We start from the raw sequence: 23600 nt of genomic DNA, 5'->3' as shown, positions 1-23600 counted from the left end.
TGAATGAGTGATGTAGGGATTTGATAGTAGGATATCTAAATAGAGTTGAACAAAGGAACCTAAAGGATTATATACGTAATTCATCAAGTGCAGGTTAGTAATTACATTTTCATTTTTTTTAAATTGAAGCATGGGAATTCATTTCTTTGGTGATAGCATTGTAAAACTTGCCATGTTTGTTAAACCTTGATCAGGGTTGGCTGGCAGTAATGTGCATGGTATGTACATGGTATTGAACTCTGTTGTAAAAAATTGGAGGCCAGTAGAAAATATAGATTCATAAGGATGGTACAAGAAAGGAGGTATTAAACTATTAAGTAAACTGAACAAACAGACTCCTCTCTGGGAAAGAAGCTTATAGAATGGCATGATGGCTATCTTTTAAAGTAATGATAAAGTCATAACTGAAACTTGGCACCGTTAATACGAAGTTTCTTCATTTAATGAAAATCCCAGGGGATCCAAGCAAACAATATTGAGCTTGAGGGTAGTTAGAATATAGAATAGGTCAAACAAAATGATTTTGATTCTTTTAAGGTGAAGCTCAGTAAGTAATGGAGTGGTTGGTATGTAGGTTAATTGGCTGGGTAAATGTAAAAATTGTCCCTAGTGGGTGTAGGATAGTGTTAATGTGCGGGGATCGCTGGGCGGCACGGACTTGGAGGGCCGAAAAGGCCTGTTTCCGGCTGTATATATATGATATGATAATAGGATAGGTTTTATTGATGAGAGTCAGATGAAGGTAGAATTGGCATGAAGAAGCCTATTTGGAACATATACAGGCACGGCCCACCTCTGCCAAAATGGCTTGTTGCGCAAAGTAGTGACACGCATTTATATGATAATTTTTACTTCCCTTTCAGGAAGCTGATCACACTTGCTGTATTGCATTGGAATATGTCCTTTTCTGTGCTTGCGTGGAACTCTGCTCTCTTGAATGGTTCTATAACCACTGTCATCTCTCTTCCCCTTTCTGCCATTGGGCAGACGATACAAAATCTTGAAAGCATAAGCCAATAGATTCAAGAATGGCCTCCCTGTGGTTATCACTCAAAAGGACCACCCATGTGAATTATGTATTCCCAATGAAGCGGTTCCTGGGTCTGGTGGTGCACGCTTTCAAGCTTATGCCTAACAGGACAAGGAGAAGGAATGATCAGGGTGGGACAAGTTTATGATTATGTTGGCTGTTTTTCTGAAGCAGTGTGAAGTGTAGATGGAGTCAACGTTGGGAAATCAGGTCTGTGATGGACTGGGTGACATCTAAAATTCTGCAATTTCTTGTCTTGAGCAGAGTTGTTCCCAAACCAAGCTGTGATGCACCCTGACAGTATGCTTTCTATGGTGCAGAAGGATAGATGTAGAGCACATGTTTCCAGTTGTAGAAGAATTTTGAACTTTGGTCACTAATTTAAGTCATGAGTCAAAAGGTTTTTCAAGCTAGCTATTCTCTGCAACTACTGCTCTTTCAATATTTTAAAGACAGAATTTGCTAACTGCTGGATAGGTAAGGTGATTAAAAAGCTGCTGTGAATATGAATAGCAGGGATATAGAATTGAGATTATAATTAGATCAGCCATGATTTTATTTAATGGTGAAGGAAACTTGAGAGCTTACTCCTGCTCTCATTTGTATGTTCATCATTGAAGGGCAATTATGTGAGGCACCAAGGTTCCATAATCTAAATTCCCTTTTAATAGTACTTAAATTATTTGTGGTCTTTCCTATTGAAGAAAGAAAACTGAATTGTAATAACACTGCTTTTTTGATAGGGTTGTTTTCTGCACAAGCATGAGTTTTCATTCATTTAAGAGTATAGCTATCTGAACAAGACCTGTAGTTCCTAACTATTATGTCAGTTAAGCATATGTACAAATAGAAATAAAAGACACGTTTGTTACAGAGTTCTTACATAGCTTCAATTTTTAAATTTTTAAAGAGAGAAAGCAAAAATAAAAAAAACTATAAACTATTGGGAAGAGAGAATAAGAGGATTAAAAAAAAAAAAGATATAACTATAAAAATTAAAGGGAGTAGATCCGGGAGACAATAACCACAGTTGTACATCCAACCCCTAACTCAAGTTTCAACTTTTAATTTTAAATTTTTATTTTAGTCCTGTGCCAAACCCATTTACTTTTCTAAAAATTCAATAAATGGAGACCATATTTTTAAAAATAACTCAGGTTTGTCAATTAAGGCAAATCTTATTTTTTCCAAATGCAGGGTCTCTGTCATTTCCGTAGTCCACATTTTAATTGTGGGGGTTATTGGTTTTTTCCAAAATTTAAGTATTAATTTTTTCGCAGTTATTAGACTATAATCAAGAAAATGTACCTGACTTCTTGTAAAATTTGTAGTATGTTCTGATAATCCTAATATAATTAATTTTGGATCCATATCCAATTGTTTGTTAATAACTTTAGAAACTATTTTTAAAATCTCCAACCAGAAGTTTTGCATTTTTATACAAGTTACGAAAATATGAGTTAAATTAGCTTCTTGAAATTGACATTTATCACAAATAGGAGAGATACTAGGAAAAATCCTATTTAATTTCGTCTTCGAATAATGTAATCTATGTATTATTTTAAATTGTATTAAGGAATGTCTAGTATTTAATGAACATTGGTGTATATGTTGTAAACTTTCATCCCATATATCTTGCATTATGAGTTGATTCAATTCGTCCTCCCATGCTCGTCTATAAGATTCTGATGACGGAATGTCAGTGTCAAGGAGAGTATTATAAATAAAGGATATTAATTTATTTGAATTATAATGTCGATTCAGGCATACATCAAGTATTTCTGGACCTCTAAACTTATATTCTTGCATGTGTAATTTTACTTAATCTCTAAGTTGTAAATATCTAAAATAATTATTAACATGTAATCCGTACTTCTGCTGTAAATCCTGAAAAGAAAGAAAAATTCCCTTATGATAAAGATCTCCCACCCTTTTAATTCCATAACTTTTCCATTGAGCAAATCCTCTATCTAAGACAGACGGTTTAAAAGAAGGGTTATTCGCAATAGGAAGGAAAACAGATAATTTACTCAATTTTAACGTAAGATTTAATTGTTTCCAGGTACGGATAACACTGTATAATGGGATTACCTCCATATGTTTTTTTATTTAAATTTATTGGAGCTAAGAGGATCGCACCAATATCAAATGGTAAACAATCCTCTTTCTCCATCTTTAACCAATCCGGTTGTTGATCAGAATCATCCAACCAGCAGGTTATATTTTTAATATTAACCGCCCAATAATAAAATAAGAAGTTAGGTAAGGCAATTCCTCCATTAGTTTTAGACTTACATAGATGTCTTTTATTTATTCTATGAGTCTTGTAGTCCCAAATAAAATTAGTAACAATTGAATCAATTTATAAAAAAAAACTTTTTTGGAAGATAGATCGGAATTGCTTGAAATAAGTATAGTAGCTGTGGAAGAAAGATCATCTTTATAGCATTACTACGACCAACTAATGATATAGGAAGTGTTTTCCAAAATTGGATATTTCTGTGTAATTTAGTGAGTAAAGGAGGAAAATTTCTAATTTAAATAAAGAAGTATATTTCCTAGTCACGTAAATTCCAAGATATTTAAACTTTTCATAGGAAATTGTTGAAGTATGGCCGGATTATGCTCCATTATTGGCATAATTTCACTTTTGTACCAGTTAATTCTATGACCTGAAAATGAACCAAATTGAGTTATGAGATTTAATAAATTCGGAATGCTAATTTCTGGCTTTGTAATATATATTAATACATCATCCGCATATAAAGAAATTTTATTGGTTGTATGTTTAGTGTTATAGCCATGAATATCTGAATTTGATCTAATACTCTCAGCAAGTGGTTCTATAATAAGGGCAAATAGAAGCGGTGATAGTGGACATCCTTGTCTACAACCCCTAGATAAATGAAATTTGGATGACAGCATTTGATTAGTTAATATTCTAGCTGTTGGGGATGTATATAAAAGTTTCACCCATGAACAAAAATTTTCACCTAGTTGAAATTTTTCCATCACTGAGAAAAGATAGGGCCATTCTACTTGATCAAATGCTTTTTCAGCATCTAGCGAGATGATTGCTAAATCTTCGTTTAATAGTCTATTTGAATAAATTATATTGAACAAACGTCTCAAGTTGAAAAATGAATATCGTTTGGCTATAAAGCCTGATTGATCGGGGTGTATCAATTTATCTATAACTAGACTTAATCTATGAGCTAAGATTTTCGCTAATATCTTCTGATCAGTATTTAAAAGAGCTATCGCCCTATACGAACCAGGGTCTTCAGAATCCTTATCTTTTTTAGGAATGAGGATTATTGTTGATTCAGTCAGAGTTTGCGGTAATCTCAGTCCAACAAAGATTAAAGTCTGGGTCAGATTGGCCCACACTCGGTTGGCCTAGCATCCTGTCAAGGTCAGGACATCTAACTCAACATTACTGCATGTTCGACATACTACATAGACTTGCTGTAATGGTTAGTTCGGGCATGGAAAAAATACAAGGACTTGGTCTTGGGTTGAATCCAGAAACACTGCAAGATACTTTGGGCTCACCATTCACTGATTTAGCACATAAGCAGATCTTTAATGCAATTATGAATCACCATTCACTTGGTCTTATGCAATAAATTCCTTGTTTACTTAATTTTGCTGCAACATTTCACTATGTTCTTGCTTTTTGAACATTTTTTTGTAGAAATTGCTGCAGTGGAGCTCCCATGCATTTACAAGACTGGACTTTATTTCTTATAGCCTTTGCTTAGCAATTCCTGCCAAATATACCTCATTGGGAATGGGTGAGAATACAAGATTTTGGGGCACCAAATTTTGATAAGCTAATTTCCAATTTCAATTTCCCATCTAATTTTAGCATTGGATTTGACAAATATACAAATGCAACAGGATACCTAACTTGGTTCTTAACTCCATTTCTATTTTCTGTTCCATAGTTGCTCTTGCATATGGTATTTACAAACAAGATCTACCAACTCCAGAAGAAAAACCAAGGAATGTAGTTTTTGTAGACATGGGACATTCAGCTTACCAGGTTTCTATTTGTGCATTTAACAAGGGAAAACTTAAGGTGAGTTAAATAAATTAGTTGAATATTTTTGTGTTGATTACCTACAATTAAAAGGTTTTATTGTTTAACTAAAAACAGCAAAACTTGAAACAAATACGAGTCTTGATAGACAATAGACAATAGACAATAGGTGCAGGAGTAGGCCATTCAGCCCTTCGAGCCAGCACCGCCATTCAATGCGATCATGGCTGATCACTATCAATCAGTACCCCGTTCCTGCCTTCTCCCCATACCCCCTCACTCCGCTATCCTTAAGAGCTCTATCCAGCTCTCTCTTGAAAGCATCCAACGAACTGGCCTCCACTGCCTTCTGAGGCAGAGAATTCCACACCTTCACCACCCTCTGACTGAAAAAGTTCTTCCTCATCTCCGTTCTAAATGGCCTACCCCTTATTCTCAAACTGTGGCCCCTTGTTCTGGACTCCCCCAACATTGGGAACATGTTATCTGCCTCTAATGTGTCCAATCCCCTAATTATCTTATATGTTTCAATAAGATCCCCCCTCATCCTTCTAAATTCCAGTGTATACAAGCCCAACACCTGTACTAATCAAGAATCTATATATCTCTGCCTTAAATATATCCACTTACTTTACCTCCACAGCCTTCTGTGACAACGAATACTGCAGATTCACCACCCTCTGTCTAAAGAAATTCCTCATCTCCTTCCTAAAAGAATGTCTTGAGCTATTCCAGAAGATTAGTCAAGCATGATATCCCCTTCGTCAATCCATGCTGACTCAGAACGATCCTGTTACTGCTATCCAAATGCTCCGCAATTTCATCTTTTATAATTGACTCCAACATCTTCCCCGTCTTCCTATGGCTCCTCCATTTTAACTTCCCTTTCAGCACTATCGTGGCCATACAAGCCACTTTCCAGAATGTTAATTGGACCAAACAAATCTCTTGTGGCACAATAAGAGCAGAGGCTGTTTTTCTGTGTGGATTGTTCATCTTCAGGCTTCATGAATTTATTCTGCTTTCTACAAAGTTCAAGTAAAGCACTAGGCACACTCATCAGTCCTGCTCTCTTCAGGGATTTTCAGCAGGCTGGGACTTTATTTCATGGAGCACAGGAGGATGACAAATTATCTTGTAGAGGAGTATAAGATCATGAGAGGAATGGATGGGTAAATGCACAATCTTTTAGCCAGATTAGGGGAATCAAAAGAACCAAGAGACATAGGTTTTTTGCTGAGGGTAAAAGGGGCAAAGATAGGAACCTGAGGGGCAACTTGTTTACACAGAGCGGGAGGTATATGGGACGAGTTGCCAGAGGAGGGAAGTAGGGAGGTACTATCACAACGTTTCAAAAAAATATTTGTGCAGGTACATGGATAGGCTAGGTTTAGAGGGATATGGGCCAAACACTGTCAGGTGGGGCAAGTGTAGATGGGGCATGTTGGTCGACGTGGGCAATTAGGACCAAAGGGCCTGTTTCCATGCTGTGACTGACATTATTTAATGCTTTTTTCCCCTTTATGCATGTTATCAACCTAGAATATTTTATATCGTGTTTCATTTAATTTTGAACTCCAATGTTATTATAGTAGACACTGAATCTCTAAAAGGTAGCAATGACCTGATTGTTGCCCTGCAAAAGAGAAGATCATGTATTTTCTCAAAACTTAATCAAAAATAATTATAACTTAGTGATGTTGCTTTTCTCCAACAAACCCAATACTTTTACTTTGATTTAAGTAATATTTAATCGTTCTTCAATAAATGACTTGATTAGCTGAAACATTGGTAAACATAATTTTGCAGGAAAGTATCTTCCTGTGTATAGATAATGATTTGTTTTAAATTAAGTTTTTTTTCAATATGAAGCGTTTCGTTAACATTTTGTGTTGGGTAATGTTAATTTTTACTTTAATAAAGCCACTTTTAGAATACAGTTCTGTGAGCAGTATTCCCTGCCTAGTCTAGTACTTCCGTTCAACTGTCCTTTATAAATGCTTAAAATATGACTCGAGTATCTCACTTTCTTGACCATCATAGTACAATTAAGTGAGTTTAGGTCTTGCTGTCTGGTTTCCGGCAGGAGCCTCTGATAACCATTTACAGCAACAATGGCTGTTGTTTCTTTCATTCCCTACCTTGGAGGCTGAAACGATTATATAAATTCTCCAAACCTGAACAAAATTGGCTAACTCAAAACAAACTATATAAAATTGTTGGGTTTATACTGTTCAACATGACTCTGCATTAATCTGTTAAACTGAGAAATTGGGGACCTAAATTAATTTTTATGTAATAAATAAATGAATGTAATTTGCACATTTGTATTATGAAGGTATTTGCTTAATTATTTAGAATTCCCAGAAACCTGAATGTCCACGTAAACTTAATTTACTTAAAACCCCTTTTTTGTTTGAAAAACAGCTTTTTTAAGTTTGCCAGTATTTTTTGTCATAGCTTTTTACTGCAAGTTTACAAATTATTCCTGGGGAGCCGAAGTTTAAGATCAATGGTTACTGTCGTACTTTTTAATTACAGTAATGGGAAACATTAATTTGGTTGTAATGTTTTTGGATAAATTAGACCACTTTGGTTACTTCTGGACTTGGTGGACCTGAATCTTTACACGGATCAGACCTCCTTCCAACCCCCCCACCTCTCTTGCTGTTTCAAATAAGCTATTAATGGTTGTATAATTCTGCCTTTAATTGCACTTTTTATGCAGTTAATGGTGTCGGAACATGTCAGTATTCTGAATTATTTTGAATGTTATAGTATTTAACTCTAATGTTCATTGTAGAAAGAATTGTATGTAGGATATATTTTCCTGTCAATTGACTTCTGTTTTTAAACCCAACAATTATAGGTTTTGGGGACTGCATTTGATCCTCACTTGGGTGGAAGAAACTTTGATGACGTTTTGGTAGATTACTTTTGTGATGAATTTAAGACCAAATACAAGCTAAACGTGAAGGCTAATGTTAGAGCTTTACTTCGATTACACCAAGAATGTGAGAAATTAAAGAAGCTAATGAGTGCAAATTCCTCTGATCTCCCATTGAACATAGAGTGCTTCATGAATGACATTGATGTTTCTGGGAGAATGAATAGGTAAGTAAATTCAGTTGTATTCTTTCCATTTTAAATTCCTTTTTTAAACTCTGCTGAAATGAAGAAAAGAGTAAACATCTGGAAGGTCGTTTACAATGTGATAAATCCTTTAGAAACAAAGTTATAGGTATGAGTGATTTCCTATGACATTAGGAGCTATGATAAAGCTGAAATCAGTGGGAATCAACTATCCTTTGATTGCTGGCCTCTCATTGCAGAAAGGAAGGTGATTGTTGGTCAGTCACTTAAGCTCTCAAATTTCCGCAGGAGTTCCTCCAAGCAATGCCTAAGTTCAACCATCATCAGTTGTTGAATCATGACCTATCATAAAATCACACTGCGAAAGTTGTGTCTAATTACACACTGTTTCATTGCATTTCTAATGCCTGGTAAAATATCTGTTCCTGTATGATGTAAGACAGGGATCTCCAAACTATGGTCCGCGGGCCACATCTGGCCCGCGGCAAGCTCTTAGGTGGCGGGGACTGGAGGCAGAAGCTGCCGGCAAAGGTTCATCAGTGAGCGGATCGCCACCAACCCAAGGCCGGGGCAAGGCAAGAGATCACAGCGCCCCCTCGCCAACAACAAACCCAAGGAAACTTCACTTGCCGCTGCCGCTCACCCTGGGGGAGGGGAAGAGTCGGGGTAGAGGGAGCAGCGGGTGAGCGCAGGGAGGATGGTCAGTAGGTCCGGTGAAGGAGCGCCGCCACTTGCAGGGGCTGCTCTCTCGCTCTCTCCCAGAGCCAGCGAGATCTGTGCCGCCCCTCCACTCTCTCCCCAGCCCCGTCTCCCTCTAACGCAGCGAAATAAGAACAAACACAAGTGAAACTTCCCTCCTCGCCACCGCTGCCGCTCACCCCGGGAATGCGGGGCTTATGAACAACAACTACACTTGTGCTTGTTCTTATTTCGCTGCGTTAGAGGGGGATGGGACTGGGGAAGAGAGTGGAACAGCGGCGCAGATCTCGCTGGCTCTGGGAGAGAGGGAGGGAGCGAGCAGCCCCCACAAGTGGCGCTGCTCCTTCACCGGACCCTCTGACACCCTCCCCCCCCCCCCCCCCGTGCACCCGCTCTCACCCGCTGCTCCCCCTACCCCCACTCTCCCCCCCGTCCTCTCTACCCTTCTCTCACTCACTCTCCTCTTTCACCCAGTGGTGGTCACTGTATTTTTTCTGTTTTATAAATAACTAGGGCATATACATCACCCCGCTTCCGGAAATTGATAACCAACTCCTTTGTTTTGCAGCAGAGAGTAATGTTTTGACACAATACTACAAAGTGTTTTGTCTCCTTCCCGTCATCATATTGAACTCTTCTTGTTCTCGTGTCCACAACATGCTAGATATTGTGTTTCAGTCAAAACTGAACACAACTCTTAGCAATATCGTTGTTCTCTGCGAGGCCCTCAGCTTTGCATGTGTGCTTCAATAGAGGACATCTCAATAGGTGCTCCATAGTTTGCGGTTCAGTGCCACATATGCAGATGACGTCTTCAGTGTCTATATCACCCTACCTTGAGAGTCGCTTTACAACGACCAGTACCAGCTCTCAGTCTGCACTTTACCAACATGTGTTTTTTTTCTTTTACAAATCTCAAATTGTGGAGTACAGGGGCAAATAAATAAATGGTGGGTCTTCGTCCCAAACATTATGGAGGGCACTGTATACTCAGGCAACACACAAAAATGAATTACTCATAAATTACATACTGTATAACATTTCTAAAAGAAAGAAGACTGCAAAAAAACAAGACATTAGGACAAACAATTAGTTTTAAAATAGTCCATGGTGGTGTGGGAGGTGGACCATTGTGTTGTTGAGGTAGGATTAGGGTTGTGCCGGTTGATTCATAAACCTGTTTTTTGGAAGAATAGCCGTTCATGAACCTGGTGATTGTTGGATTCCAGATTGCAACCACCCTCTGCACTAAAAGATATTTTTCAGATCCCCTCTAAACTTCACAATCTTCACCTGAAACCAATTCCCACTGATGATCTGGGAGAAAGATTTCTTACCATCTGCCATATCTGAGTACTTCAGAATTTTGTACAACTCTGTCAGGGTCTCCTCTGCTCAAGGAAAACAAACCCAGCCTCTCCTGTATCTCCGCATCACTGAAACATTCCATCTCAGGCAACGTCCTGGTGAATGTCCCCTGGTGCTGCTACCTTTGGGGATCTGTGGACTTGTGCACCAAAGTTGCTCTGTTCTTCTTTACCCTCACACCTGTGTTACTCACAGTGCTGTCTTGCCCTTATTAGAACTTCCAAATTCCACCATTGAAGAGCTCAAGAAAGAAGTAGGAGTACCCATTGAATATGATCATGACTGATCTGTGCTGGCCTCAGGTCTTCGCTACCATTCCACCATACCCCTCTATTCCTTGTTCTATTAAATATTTATCCATGTTCACTGAATACTTCTCACGATGCAGCTTCTACCACCCGCTGGGGCAGAGATTTATAGGTGCAGGAGTAGGCCATTCGGCCCTTCGAGCCAGCACTGCCATTCAATGTGATCATGGCTGATCATTCTCAATCAGTACCCCGTTCCTGCCTTCTCCCCATACCCCCTGACTCCCCTATCCTTAAGAGCTCTATCTAGCTCTCTTGAATGCATTAAGAGAATTGGCCTCCACTGCCTTTTCTGAGGCAGAGAACTCCACAGATTCACAACTCTCTGACTGAAAATGTTTTTCCTGATCTCTGTTCTAAATGGCCCACCCCTTATTCTTAAACTGTGGCCCCTGGTTCTGGACTGCCCCAACATTGGGAACATGTTTCCTGCCTCTAACATGTCCAACCCCTTAATAATCTTATATGTTTCGATAAAATCTCCTCTCATCCTTCTAAATTACAGTGTATACAAGCCTAGTCGCTCCAGTCTTTCAACATATGGCAGTCCCGCCATTCCGGGAATTAACCTAGTAAACTTACGCTGCATGCCCTCAATAGTAAGAATACCCTTCCTCAAATTTGGAGACCAAATCTGCACACAATACTCCAAGTGCAGTCTCACTAGGGCCTTGTACAACTGCAGAATGACTTCTTTGCTCCTATACTCAACTCCTCTTGTTATGAAGGCCAACATTCCATTGGCTTTCTTCACTGCCTGCTGTACCTGCATGCTTCCAGAGATTTCCAGAGATTCACCTCCATCAGTGAAGACATTTCAAGTACCTCAGTTTTAAATGACTGGTCCCTTATTTTGTGGTTGTGCCCCCTTGTCAAGGACTCTTCCACAAATAACAATATGCCAACATCACACCCTATCAAGCCCCTTTGGGATCTTGATCAATAATGCAACGCTCTCTCTTCTTTTACTTCCTCTCCTATCACATCTGAGGCTTCTATTCCTTGACAACTGTATAATTTTCCCTTCTGCTGATCAATCCTCTGAGTTCATCTGCCTTACCACTGGTTCCATTAAAATCAATGCAATTTGGCCTTCCAATCCTATCATTATCCATGCCTGCTGTCAACTGGATTTGGATTTTCTTCTGTATTTGACTGTACTTCCCCCCACCCTTCCAACAGCATGCCTATTCTGTGTCCTATTCCACTAACTAATCACTTTAAACCCTCCCAACAACTGGAGCAAATCTCTCTGGAGGGATATGGAATCCATTCTGGTTCAGGTGTAACCCATCCCACTTGTAAAGGTTGTAGGAAGGAACTGCAGATGCTGGTTTAAATTGAAGATAGACACAAAATGCTGGAGTAACTCAGCGGGACAGGCAACATCTCTGGATTGAAGGAATGGGTGATGTTTCAGGTCGAGACCCTTCTTCAGACTGCACTTCCACTTGTACAGGTCCCAGCTTCATCAGAAACAGTCCCAATGGTCCAAAATATAAAGCCCTCTCGCCCACATCAGTCCTTTAACCATGCATTCACCTGACCTATCTATCTATTTCTATACTCACTAACACGGGACACCAGACATAATCCAGAGGTTACCAAGCTCTCTAAATCATGTTGCAGGCAATCCCTGTTTTTATCAATGTGAACCACAACCGCAGGCTGTTCACCCTCCCTTTTTTGAATGTGCTCTGAAAGATCTTGTTCCTGACACCAAGGAGACAACATACCTTCTAAGAGTCTTCTTCACAGCAATAGATAAACCTGATTGCATCCCTAACAATCAAATCCCCTCTTACTCCCCTCGTCTTTTCTCACTCTTTTTGTGCAGCAGAGCCAACTATGCTACCACAAATTTACTGTTAAATACTTTCCCTTGGGAGGCCGCCCCACCTGCAGTGTATATCTGAGAGGGAGCAGATCCCTGCTCTACCTGCCTGTGCCTTCTGCTCCTCCTGGTGGTCACCCACTGCTTTTGCGTCTGTAGTAACCAGCTCACGACCTGTGCATCCGCAACATCCTCAGCACCACAGAAGCTCCACGGTGAATGCTTCCGCAGCTCCAACTGTGCAGTACAATCAGCCAGATGCCACAACTGGACGAACCCTCAAAGTTTCCATCGTTTCCCATATATTGAAAGTTGTGAGAGATACCCTCATCCCGATTGTATATATATATATTCCAATATTTCAAGCTCTTTTTAAAAATTGAATATTATTTATTTGTTGCCATATAAACCTAATGTAAACTAACCTAATCTAACCTAACCTAGTTTAACCTTTCCTAATCTAATCTAACTTAGTTTAAACTTTTTGAGTTCATTACATTTATAAAACTCACACTTATTTATTTTTTTCCCTATGGCCCGCAAAAATGTGCCAAATATATAATGTGGTCCATGCTGAAACGTTTGGAGGCCCCTGATGTAAAACATAGGCAATATTCAGGCAGAAACTGATAATTGGAACTGCTTGAGGCATCAAGAGATGTGTTGATGATAGTGTTCCAACAAAAACAATTGGAGTCAACCCTAACAAGAAACCTTTGAATGAACAGGGAGTTTCACTCTCTGCTATACTTCAGATCCAAGGCTTTCAAGAAATATAACCACGTGCAGTATAAAAAGGCCATTTCTCATCTCTGAATGGGTATCAGGGACGCCAAGAGTATTCCAGAACAAGCTAGAGGCTCAATACGATCAACAAATACCAGGCAACTGCAATAGAGCCTGAAAACCACACGGGCTACAAACCAAAATTAGGAGAGATCTTTGGCAACAACGCATCTCTACCCGAAAGCTCCAATGCCCATTTTGAAGTTTGGTGAAACTTTGTTTGCCTGGTCAAAATGGGTGTCAGAGATCCCCTGGTACGCGCCTTTCACCCCACCAGCCTCCACAAGGCCGTTTGCTTGCGGCTGGTAGGCCGTTGTGAGGTTCAGCTTAGTGCCATACAGCCGGGCTATTGCTGACCACAGCTCGGAGGTGATCTGCGCACCTCTGTTGGAGGAAATGTTTACCGGCACGCCAAAGCAGGCGATCCAGCGGGCGGTGAGGGCACGTGCACAGGTCACAGTGGAGGTATCCGAGAGCGGGACGGCTTACGGCCATCTTGTGAATCTGCCCATGATGGTGGAGAGGTGAGTGACACCTCTGGATGGGGGCAGTGGTCCAACAATGTCGACGTGGATATGGTCGAAGTGTCAGGGTGAAGTTCTGCAGCGCTGATGTGTCGCTGAATCTTGGAGGTGTGACAGGGGATGCACATTCTGGCCCAGTTGCCGACCTGTTTACGCAGCCTGTGTCACATGAACTTGGCTGCCATCAGTGCCTTTCTTGTCCAGATGGAAGGGTGAGCTAGGCCATGAACCATGTTGAAAATCCAGCGGCGCCAGGCAGCGGTGATGATGGGTCTTGGCTGTCCAGTAGACACGGCGCAGAGTGTGGTGTCTGGGCCCGAATCGCACATCCTCCAACAGCATGCCTGAGATAGCGATGCATCGCTTCATTCTCTCGCTGGGCAGCCGCCATGGCTGTGTAGTCAACACCTGGGGCCAAAGCGTGGAAGGCAATGATGGCGGTGCGGGACAACGCATCTGCGGCCTGGTTTCTTTTGCCTGCGATGCGCTGAACGCAAGTCGTGTATTCTGAGATGTAGGTCAGGTGGCGCTGCTGTCAGGCTGACCAAGGATCAGACACTTTGGTAAAGCAAATGTGAGTGGCTTGTGGTCAATGAAAGCTGTGAAATCCCTGCCCTCGAGGAAGTAGCGGAAATGCCAGATGGCCAGGTAGAGAGCGAGGATCTCCCGGTCGAAAGCGCTGTATTTCTGCTTGGGGAGGGGGGGTCTCAGGTGACAACTGAAAAAGGCAAGGGGCTGCCAGCTACCATTGTTCTAGCACTCCGCCCACGGCTGTGCCAGATGCGTCGACCATGAGAGCTGTTGGTGTGTTGGCAATGGATGAACCATCATCGTTGCTTTTGCCAGCGCCTCCTTGGCGTTGTCAAACGTGGTCGTGGCCGCGTTGTCCCAAATTAGTTCTTTCGGCTTGTTGGCCAGGGCCTTCTGGCAGCTGCTGGCACAAAACGGTGGTAGAACTTGACCATGCCGACAAACTTGGAGTCCCTTCACAGTAGAGCGTTTGGCAAGCTTGCGAATGGCCTCGACCTTGGTGTCAACGAGAAAACGCCACCCCGAATGACAATCCCAGGTGTAGAGGAGGCGATTGTTTTGACCGGCTGAAGCGTTTTCTGGATGCGTGCCGGGTGGTCGGCATCGGTGGGCCTCGGAGCCCGACCTTTGGTGGTAGTAGCACCACTTGTCCTTGCTGGTGCCATTTGTGGCCGACATCACTGCTGCTCCATCCATGGAGGCTGGGACCCCCTGTATCAACTGCCGAGGCTCCACCCTGCTGTTTGGCTTGCCACAGCACGTCCGCACGGGCTGCCAGCCATCGGGGGTCGGTGAAATCGTCATCCGCGAGGAGCAGGCGAATGTCCTCAGGCGAATGTCCTCAGGCTTCTGCTCAAGGAAGACCTATTTGAAAAGGAGGCAGGTCTTGTGTCCATCCATCAGGGCTAGCATTTCATTCATGAGCACGGACGGTTTACGGTCGCCTAAGCCACCCATGTGCAGGAGTTTTGCCGCCCGGCGTGGCGGCTGAGACCGAAAGTGTCCTTGAGCGTTCTGATCCCATTGTATGTTGTGGGCTGGTGGCTGGCGAAGGTAATCGATCAGGTGGCCGGCGGTGTCCTGGTCCAGCGCACTGACCACGTAGTAGTACTTGGTGATGTCGACAGTTATCTGGCGGATGTGGAATTGGGCTTCGGCTGGGTCTGTGATGTCCAGAAGGTGGGCAGTCTGAGTGAAACTGCGTTCTGCTGATCTTGGTTGTCTCCAGGCATGATGAAATCCAAAAGACGCCGTTTTGGATCGTCAGGGTCACTCACCACTGTAGAGGTTCGTGTGTTGTATAAACATTCAGTTTAATATTTAAACGATACAGCTCAACAATTAGTACAAGAGGACAAGGTGTGTGTTAACGTGTTGACTGTGAGGTGAAGACTAGCTCTGTCGTCCCCTGCACACCGCCAGCAGACCACCCAGGTTGGCGTTGATTGCTCGGCCCAGATCACGTCAGGTCCACGCAACTGCTCGAACTTGGGTTAATGTCCAAAGTGGCTCGGCCCGCCACAACATCTTAGTTTACTAATTCCTTCCCACCCCAACTACCATCACCCTGGTCCTGCTTCTTCTCTACCCTCCCACCTCTTCTCTGGACCCACACCATTTTTCCTTTTCCGTTTCAACTTTCATTCCTTCCTCTGGGTTCACATCACCTTCTATCCTTTTATCTTTTCATCTCTGGCCTTTGTCCAACCATCTGCTGATCAAAAGACATCATCTCACCTGTATCCACCTATGACTCATCAGGCTTTATCCTGCCCCCTCCTCTCTACAGCTCTCTGCCTTCCCCTCACCACAATCAGTCTGAAGAAGGATCCTGACCCAAAATGTCATATTTCCATGTTCTCCAGAGATGCAGTCTGACCCGCTGAGTTATTCTAGCGGTTCTTTGCAGTTCCTTGTTTTTCCACCAATATCACCAAAATGTCTTGTTATCTCAGTGGCAATAGTCCAATCTGATTTTACATGAGTAAATTCTCAAAGCCAGCCTGGATGCACTAATCAACCAGTCTTTGCTGACATCTCCAACCTCTCAGTTCATCCTGGAATCCTCAGTTCATCAAGGAATCCTCCGTCACACCAGTTCCCAAGAAAAATAAAGTGACCTGGTCTCAATGATTACCAACCAGCAGCTCTAACATCGACCATAGTGAAGTGCTTTGAAAAATTGGTAATACCCATATCTGTACCAGTCTCCCAGACAATTTGGAGCCCTTTCAATTTGCGCACAGGGAAAATAAGTCCCGGAGGACATCCTCCAATACTTATTTTCCCTGCACGCACATTGCAATAGGTTCCCTTACAATACATTCAGCCCTGGATCACCTTGACAATATGAACACATACCAGATGCTATTCATCGACTGCAGCTCAGCCTTCAACACCATAATACCAAATAAGTTCATTTCTGGAATCCTAGACGTCTGCCTTGATGCCTCCAACTGCATCTGGCTTTTGAACTTGCAGTCCTCAGTCAGTTAAAATTCGAAATTGGTGCTCATTACTCAGTCTCTTGCTCTGATCTCTGTACTCTCGTGACGATGTGACAATGTACAGCACCAATTTTGTCTTTAAGTTTGCTGATGATACCACTGTTGTTGGCCAGATCAACATCAATGATGAGATGAAGTACAAGAAAAAGATTGAGAAACTCATTTCATGTTATCAGGACAAAAACCAACCCTTAATGTCAGCAAGTCGAAAGATTGGTTGTTGACTTGAGGGAACGAGGAGGATGAACACAGCTCTGTTTTACTCTTAAGCATCTGAGAAAAAACTTGGCATGTTCAAGAGGATATTTTCAAATTTCTACAGATGCACTAGATAAAGTATTTTGATGGACGATATCTCAGCTTGTCATGTTTTAATCTTCTCTGCCTGAACATAATGAGTGTCAAACAGACCCCAGTCCATTACCAGTGAATCATTTCTTTCCATCCAATTCATCTTCATGATGCATCAGGAAGGCTGGAAGTATAGCCATGAGTGCCTGCAACCCTGGCCATTCCCATTTTTCTCTTCTGACTTGGGTATCCAGACTTGAGAACTACATCCTCTTCAATTTTATCAGACTCTTGAGCCAATCTCTTTCACACCCTCTTACTGGAGGTGTCGCCATGTTTTCTTGCTCTTAAGAAAACATGTTTTCTCAGTCAGTTATTCTGTTATCACATTTTAGGGGGAAAAAATGCAGGTACCTTGCACCATTTGACTGTTTTGCATTCATTGTATTTGGTTAATTCATTGTTCTATTAGGACCATTATTTACTCGGCTTCATGCAAATAAGGACTTTCATAGCATCCTAATGTATATGACCAGATTGAATGCAAGTGCCAAAATACCAGGTGGTGACTTCCAGCAAGGTAGTCTAACCAACCCTTTGGGTCTGAGACTTAATTGGACTATCCACATAAATGTGATGATGACAAGAGCAAACAAATGGCTGGGTTCCTCCATCCCCAGCTCCCAAGTGAGGAATACTGCTACTTAAAGGTGTAAAACAGTTACACAGTTTGACATTATGATCCACTAATCGAAGTATGCATTCTTTCTGATACCAGTGAATTCACCAATTCAACTTTGAGACACTGTTGCAAACCCATGATCATGAAGAAAAATTTTTTTTGCATGGGAATGCCACCAGCACCCGCAAGTTCCCTTGATACCATATACCACGCTGATATCGATATATGTTGTTAGGTTTAAATACAGGAACTCCATATCCAATAGCACAACTGGAATACCTGCACCAGAACAACTGGAGGTTGAAGGCAGGTTATGATTGCTTTGTCAATAACGCCTACATTTTAAGTGGAAAACAAAAGTCACATTAGACTTGATCTCTTGTGAAAATAGCTTTCCAAGAAAGATTAGGTGGTATGGATAGCTGCAGCAAAGTAATAATTAATTTCTACTATATGTAGATTCAAGAATTGTCATGTTCTAATCAAAATCTCGTAACTATACTAACTTTATATTTTAGTTAGGCTGTGTTAGTGATGGGAATGGTGTTGTACTTTACCATAATTAACCTAATTGAAACGCCATAAAGCTGGCGATATTGCTTAGTATTTTCTATAAATAAATATAACTGAAACAGGATACACCCCTCCCAACCCTTCCGAATTTGGCGGAAAGTTTCATTTTTTTCCATTCCAAAATACTGTTTCTGTTTAGATTTTTTTTTAGCAAGAATATAATATTGGAAAACTCCTGCCTTTTCTTTTCAGAGTACAGTTTGAAGAATTCTGCACCTCTCTTTTAAGCAGAGTGGAGCCCCCCTTAAAAACCATCGTTGAACAAGCCAGTAAGTAGATCCCATTGTTTAACTCTGTTAACTTGGATGTCTGCACTGTTTTTTAATTTCTTCATATAAAACTGAGGATTCTAGATTTAGAGTTCAGAGATACAGCGTGGAAAAGGGCCCTGTGACCCACCGAGTCTGTGCCGGCCAGCGATCCCTGCACGGTAACACTATCCCTACACACACCAGGGACAATTTACAATTTTACCAAGCCAATTGACCGACAAACCTGTATGTCTTTTGGAGTGTGGGAGGAAACCGGTGCACCTAGGGAATACTCACGGGGAGAACGTATGAACTTCGTACAGACAGCACCTGTAGTCTGGATCGAACTCTGGTCTCTGGCAATGGAATTGGAGAAGTGTAGATCCATCCAGCTGTTAGGCAGCAGCTCTACCGCTGCGCCACTGTGCAGCACAAGAACGGGCCCTTCAGCCCACAATATTTGTGATGAACATGATGCCTAGTTAAACTGATCTCATCTGTCTATACATGATCCATATCCCTCTATTCTGTGCATTTACATGTGCTTATTTAAAAGCCTCTGAAATGGCACTATCATATCTGCCTCCACCACCACCCCTGGAAAAGTGTACCAAGCCCCATCGCTTTGTGTAAAAAAAAATATATATATATTTTTTAAATGTGCCCTGCACATCTTCATTAAACTTTCCCTCTCTCACTTTGTAGCTATGCCTTCTAGTGTTGGACATTTCCACCCTGGGATAGGTTCTGATTGTCTACCCGCTCGATACCTCATAAATTTTATGTATTTCTATCAAGTCTCTCAACCTTCGATGCTCCTGAGAAAACAATCCAAATCTATTCAACCTCTCCCTGTGGCTGAAATCCAGGCAGCATTCTGGTAAACCTACACTACACCCTCTCCAAAGCCTCCACATCTTTCCTGTAATGGAGCCACCAGAACTGCACGCAATACTCCAAATGCAGCCTAACCAAAATTCTATAGAGTTGCATCATGACCTTCTGACTCTTGTATTCAATGCTAGCAATGAAGGCAAGCATGCCATATGCCTTCTTTACCACCCTATCTACTTGTGCCACCACCTTTAGTGTGTAGGGTCTTGCCAATAACTATGCGTTTTCCTTGCATTTAACCTCCCAAAGTGCATCACCTCACACTTGCTTGGGTTAAACTTCATCTACAGTTTCCCCACCCATTTCTGCAGCTAATCTTTATTCTACGGTTTCTTCTGACAGCATTCCTCACTGTCTGCAATTCCTCCAATTTTGGTGTAGTCTGCAAACTTACTCACCAACCCATCTACATTTACATATATATCACAAGCAGAGGTCCCAGCACAGATCCTTGCGGAACTCCACTGATCACAGACCTCCAGCCAGAATATCTACCTTTCACAACAACCCTCTGTCTTTTATGAATAAGCCAGTTCTTAATCCAGCCTACGTTATCAAAAACCTTACCAAAATCCATGTATACAACATCCACTGCCCTAACTTCATCAATCTCCTTCGTCACCTCCTCAAAGACAACTCAATTAAGATAGTGAGACATGACCTGCTGTGTACAAGGCCGTGCTGGTTATTCCTAATTTGTCCATTCTCTTCCAAATGGGAGTAAATCCCATCTCGAATAATTCTCTCCATTAGTTTTCCTACCACTGACGTTGAGGCTCACTGGCCTATAGTTCCCAGGATTCTCTCTATTTCCTTTCATAAACAAAGAGTTGGCCACTCTTCAGTCCACTGGAAACCTCACCTGTGGTTAGAGAAGAATCAAAGATCCCCGTCAAGACCTATGTAATCTTCTCTCTTGCCTCCCTCGATAACTTGGGACTTATCCACCTTAATGTTCTTTAAGAGCCTCAGGTCCACCTCCTTCTAGATCTTATAGTACCCTGGCACTTGTTAATTGTTGAGCACTTGGTCAGTACATGAAAGCAAAACATGTTAGAATTAAAAAGTACATTTTATTTTTGTGAAGTATTCGTATGTTGCAAATTATTTTACCTACTAGTAACTGGCGTATTTCAAATATAGAATTGCAGCTTGAAGATATCTATTCTGTTGAAATTTTGGGTGGTGCAACAAGACTTCCAGCTGTGAAGGAAAGAATTGCAAAGTTCTTTCACAAAGAAGTGAGCACAACCCTAAATGCGGATGAAGCTGTGGCAAGAGGATGTGCGCTGCAGGTAAGTGTGATTATATAAATTAAAAAGTGATCCTTTATATTTTTTCTCTAGATTCATTGGAGATTGGTTACTGTATCATGTTCGTCGTCTTCCCCTTTCACTGGATTGCATGTAATTTATATTCTGATGTAATTCTCAACTGAAGTTTTCCTGGATATTGTTTTGTAGTTGGCAGCAGAGCAGTGATGATTTAAAATGTACTGCTTGGGAGGAAATATGAAAGACTACAGGGGAATGATAGTCAGGTTATTTCTACTAAGAATCACTATTGATGTGATTGGCTGAAGTGCTGTAAGAATTAGTTCTAGTCATATTGCACAGAAATAGGCCATTCAGCCCAATTCATCCATGCAAGAGCTTTTGAGTCAGGTCAATGGAAAGTGCATAGCTGGTGGTTGGATGCTGCCATAAAATTTGCAAAGTTGTCAAGAACTGAAGGTGTTGGGGTAGCGAGGTGGTGTGGAAGTTATGAATCCACCGGGTGGCGCCAGCAGTGGCTGCCTCGCCAACAGTCTGTCCTTTTCTTCGTTGTGTTTTAATTGTATGTGTTAAATTATGTTTTTAGTGTTCTTTAGCTTGTTTTGTGTGGAGGAGGGTGGTTGGGGGAAACTTCTAAAAATCTCTTACCTCGACGGAGATGCATTTTTTGGGTTTTTTTTCCTGTATCGTATCTCCATCCGCACTGCGGCCTAACATCAAGGAGTTGGGGGCCTTTGCTGGAGACCGATTTTGAGAGCTCCACCACGGTCGTCTGCGGACTTGCCATCGCAGAGGTCGCGATTCCTTTGCCAGAGATCAACCTCTGAGCTCCAACCGTGGGTGCTTGCGGACAATATCACGGAGCCCACTGTCTCTGGTCAGAGACCAACTTCGAGAACTCCAAGGCACGGGAATTTTGACCGCCCTGATGCAGGAGTTTCGACTGCCCCAACGTGGGGGCTTCAACCGCCGGCTGCGGGAGCTTCGATCGCCCCGACGGATGGTTCAACTGCCCCGACCACGGAAGAATAAGGAGGAAGAAGATTGGACTTTTTTGCCTTCCATCACAGTGAGGAATGTGGGGAATCTGCTGTGGTGGATATATTTATGTTAACCTTTATGTAGTTGTGTGTCTTGTTGCTTTTTTTTCGTATGGCTGTATGGTAATTCGCTTATCATTGTACCTTAATTGGTACATGTGACAATAAAAGACCTTTGAAACCTTTGAAGAAAAAACCTGTGCCCAATGTTGGAGTGATGGGAGGTGAGCAGATGAGAACTTTCACAATGATTACTGCCTGAGGTTGAGAACTGTAATTAAGTAACTGGGAGTTCGGGGCAGGTGTGAGCTGGGCCTTTAGAAATCGTGAAAGTAAATTGAGGTCAGGGAGCCTTGAGGGGATGCAGAAGGACTAAGAAAAGTAGTGGATTTAGCTTTATAGGGTTTAGTAAGATGCTGTTGTACCCGACATGCACAAATTAGTCCAAATTTCCCCCAGAGTGCACAAAGAGCATTATGAGGGTGATTTTCAAAAGAAAAGGTGCAATATATTTTCAGAAAGTTGCTAAATGTAGTTCCCTCTACAGAGAAAATCAATTTTTCAATCTCATGATGAATAATGATCCAATTCAATTGAATTTTTATATTAACTGTATTGGGCTCTTAATGGAAGCAAATCAGGCTTTCTGTTTTCCTCAACTTCTGAGTAACTAGTAAGGTAAAAGCTATTTTCTGTAAACCCAGTTAAATGTGGTATTATTGTCTAGTTCAAATTGAATCTCATTTTATTGACAGTAATTGTTTTTCAAACATTCATTAAGTTATTATAATTACATTACTCTTTTTTTTTGTCCCTCCCCATCCAGTGTGCAATTCTTTCACCAGCATTTAAAGTGCGTGAATTTTCCATCACAGATGTAGCTCCCTTTCCAATCACGTTGAAATGGAAATCTACAACTGAAGAAGGGCTTGGGTGTGTATCTATATTTAAGTTTATTAGAAAGCAAACTGCCGAAGAAACTTGGCAGTCGAGCAGCATCTGTGAAGCCAAAGAGATTGTCAACATTTCTGGTTGAGACCCTGTATCAGGCCTTGTCCCTTTGCCTCTACAGATGCTACTCAACTCGTTGAGTTGTTCCAGCAGTTTGCCTTTGCTCCATTTTCCAGCATTGCGATCTCTTGTCTGTCATTATTTTAAAATACTTGCAAGTTTATCATTCAGTACTTTTCCTAGAATATATTGCTAGGACAGCAATCTTTTCATCATGAAGTCAGAATTGAAGATGTTTATTTATTGTGCATAGTTCAGTTCCTGCTGCAGCTCTTCAGCAAATGAAATGAGCCATGCCTGCTCACAGCAAGATGTAGTCAATGTTCAGGCATGGACTGATAAATAGCAACTAATGTTTGCACCACAAAATGTTTGGCTGCGACTCGCCTTAGGCTCGGGCTGCGTGGATGCCGACATCGGGAGCTCCGGCAGCGGCAGCATGTTCGCCCGCCCCGGATTGCGGGGCTTGGGCCGCGGACATTTCACCTTCCGGCGCGGCCTAAAATAGGCCGCGGAATTTTTCTCTGCTGGGCGGGGGCTTCAATGTCGGGAGCCACGACCGCCCCGACGTGCAGCAACAGCGGCAGCAGCAGCGTGTTCGCCCGCCCCGGATCGGACTTATCATCGGCGGAGCCGGCCGTCTTCGGAGGCTACGGGAGCGGCTGCGACTCGCCTTGGGCTCGGCCCGGCGCGGCCTCCAACCACAACAACCTGGCCGCGGGAGAAGACGGCAGGAGAAGGGAAAGACATTGTGGCCTTCCATCACAGTGAGGAGAGGACTGTAGGAGACTCACTGTGATGGATGTTTCTTTGATGAATGTTTCTTTTTTTGTGTGTTTTTGGGGTTGTGTAATTTTAA

At 42.0% G+C, this 23600-nt stretch overlaps 1 protein-coding gene across 1 annotated transcript in view; it reads left to right on the top strand.

Moving 5' to 3' along the window:
* The window catches only part of hspa4l (heat shock protein 4 like), a 62113-nt gene that overhangs the window by 20051 nt on the left and 18462 nt on the right, over window positions 1-23600 (top strand). Inside the window, exons 6-10 of the mRNA XM_078405328.1 lie at window positions 4981-5114; window positions 7945-8189; window positions 18464-18540; window positions 20560-20711; window positions 22557-22663. Coding sequence (XP_078261454.1) covers window positions 4981-5114; window positions 7945-8189; window positions 18464-18540; window positions 20560-20711; window positions 22557-22663 — 715 coding nt within the window. The remainder of the gene's footprint in view (window positions 1-4980; window positions 5115-7944; window positions 8190-18463; window positions 18541-20559; window positions 20712-22556; window positions 22664-23600) is intronic.

Source organism: Rhinoraja longicauda, chromosome 1 (genome assembly GCF_053455715.1).
Source record: "Rhinoraja longicauda isolate Sanriku21f chromosome 1, sRhiLon1.1, whole genome shotgun sequence".
In the NCBI taxonomy this organism is placed as follows: domain Eukaryota; kingdom Metazoa; phylum Chordata; class Chondrichthyes; order Rajiformes; family Arhynchobatidae; genus Rhinoraja; species Rhinoraja longicauda.
Note: the sequence above shows the minus strand (reverse complement) of the source record. Positions and strands in the feature narration are given on the sequence as shown.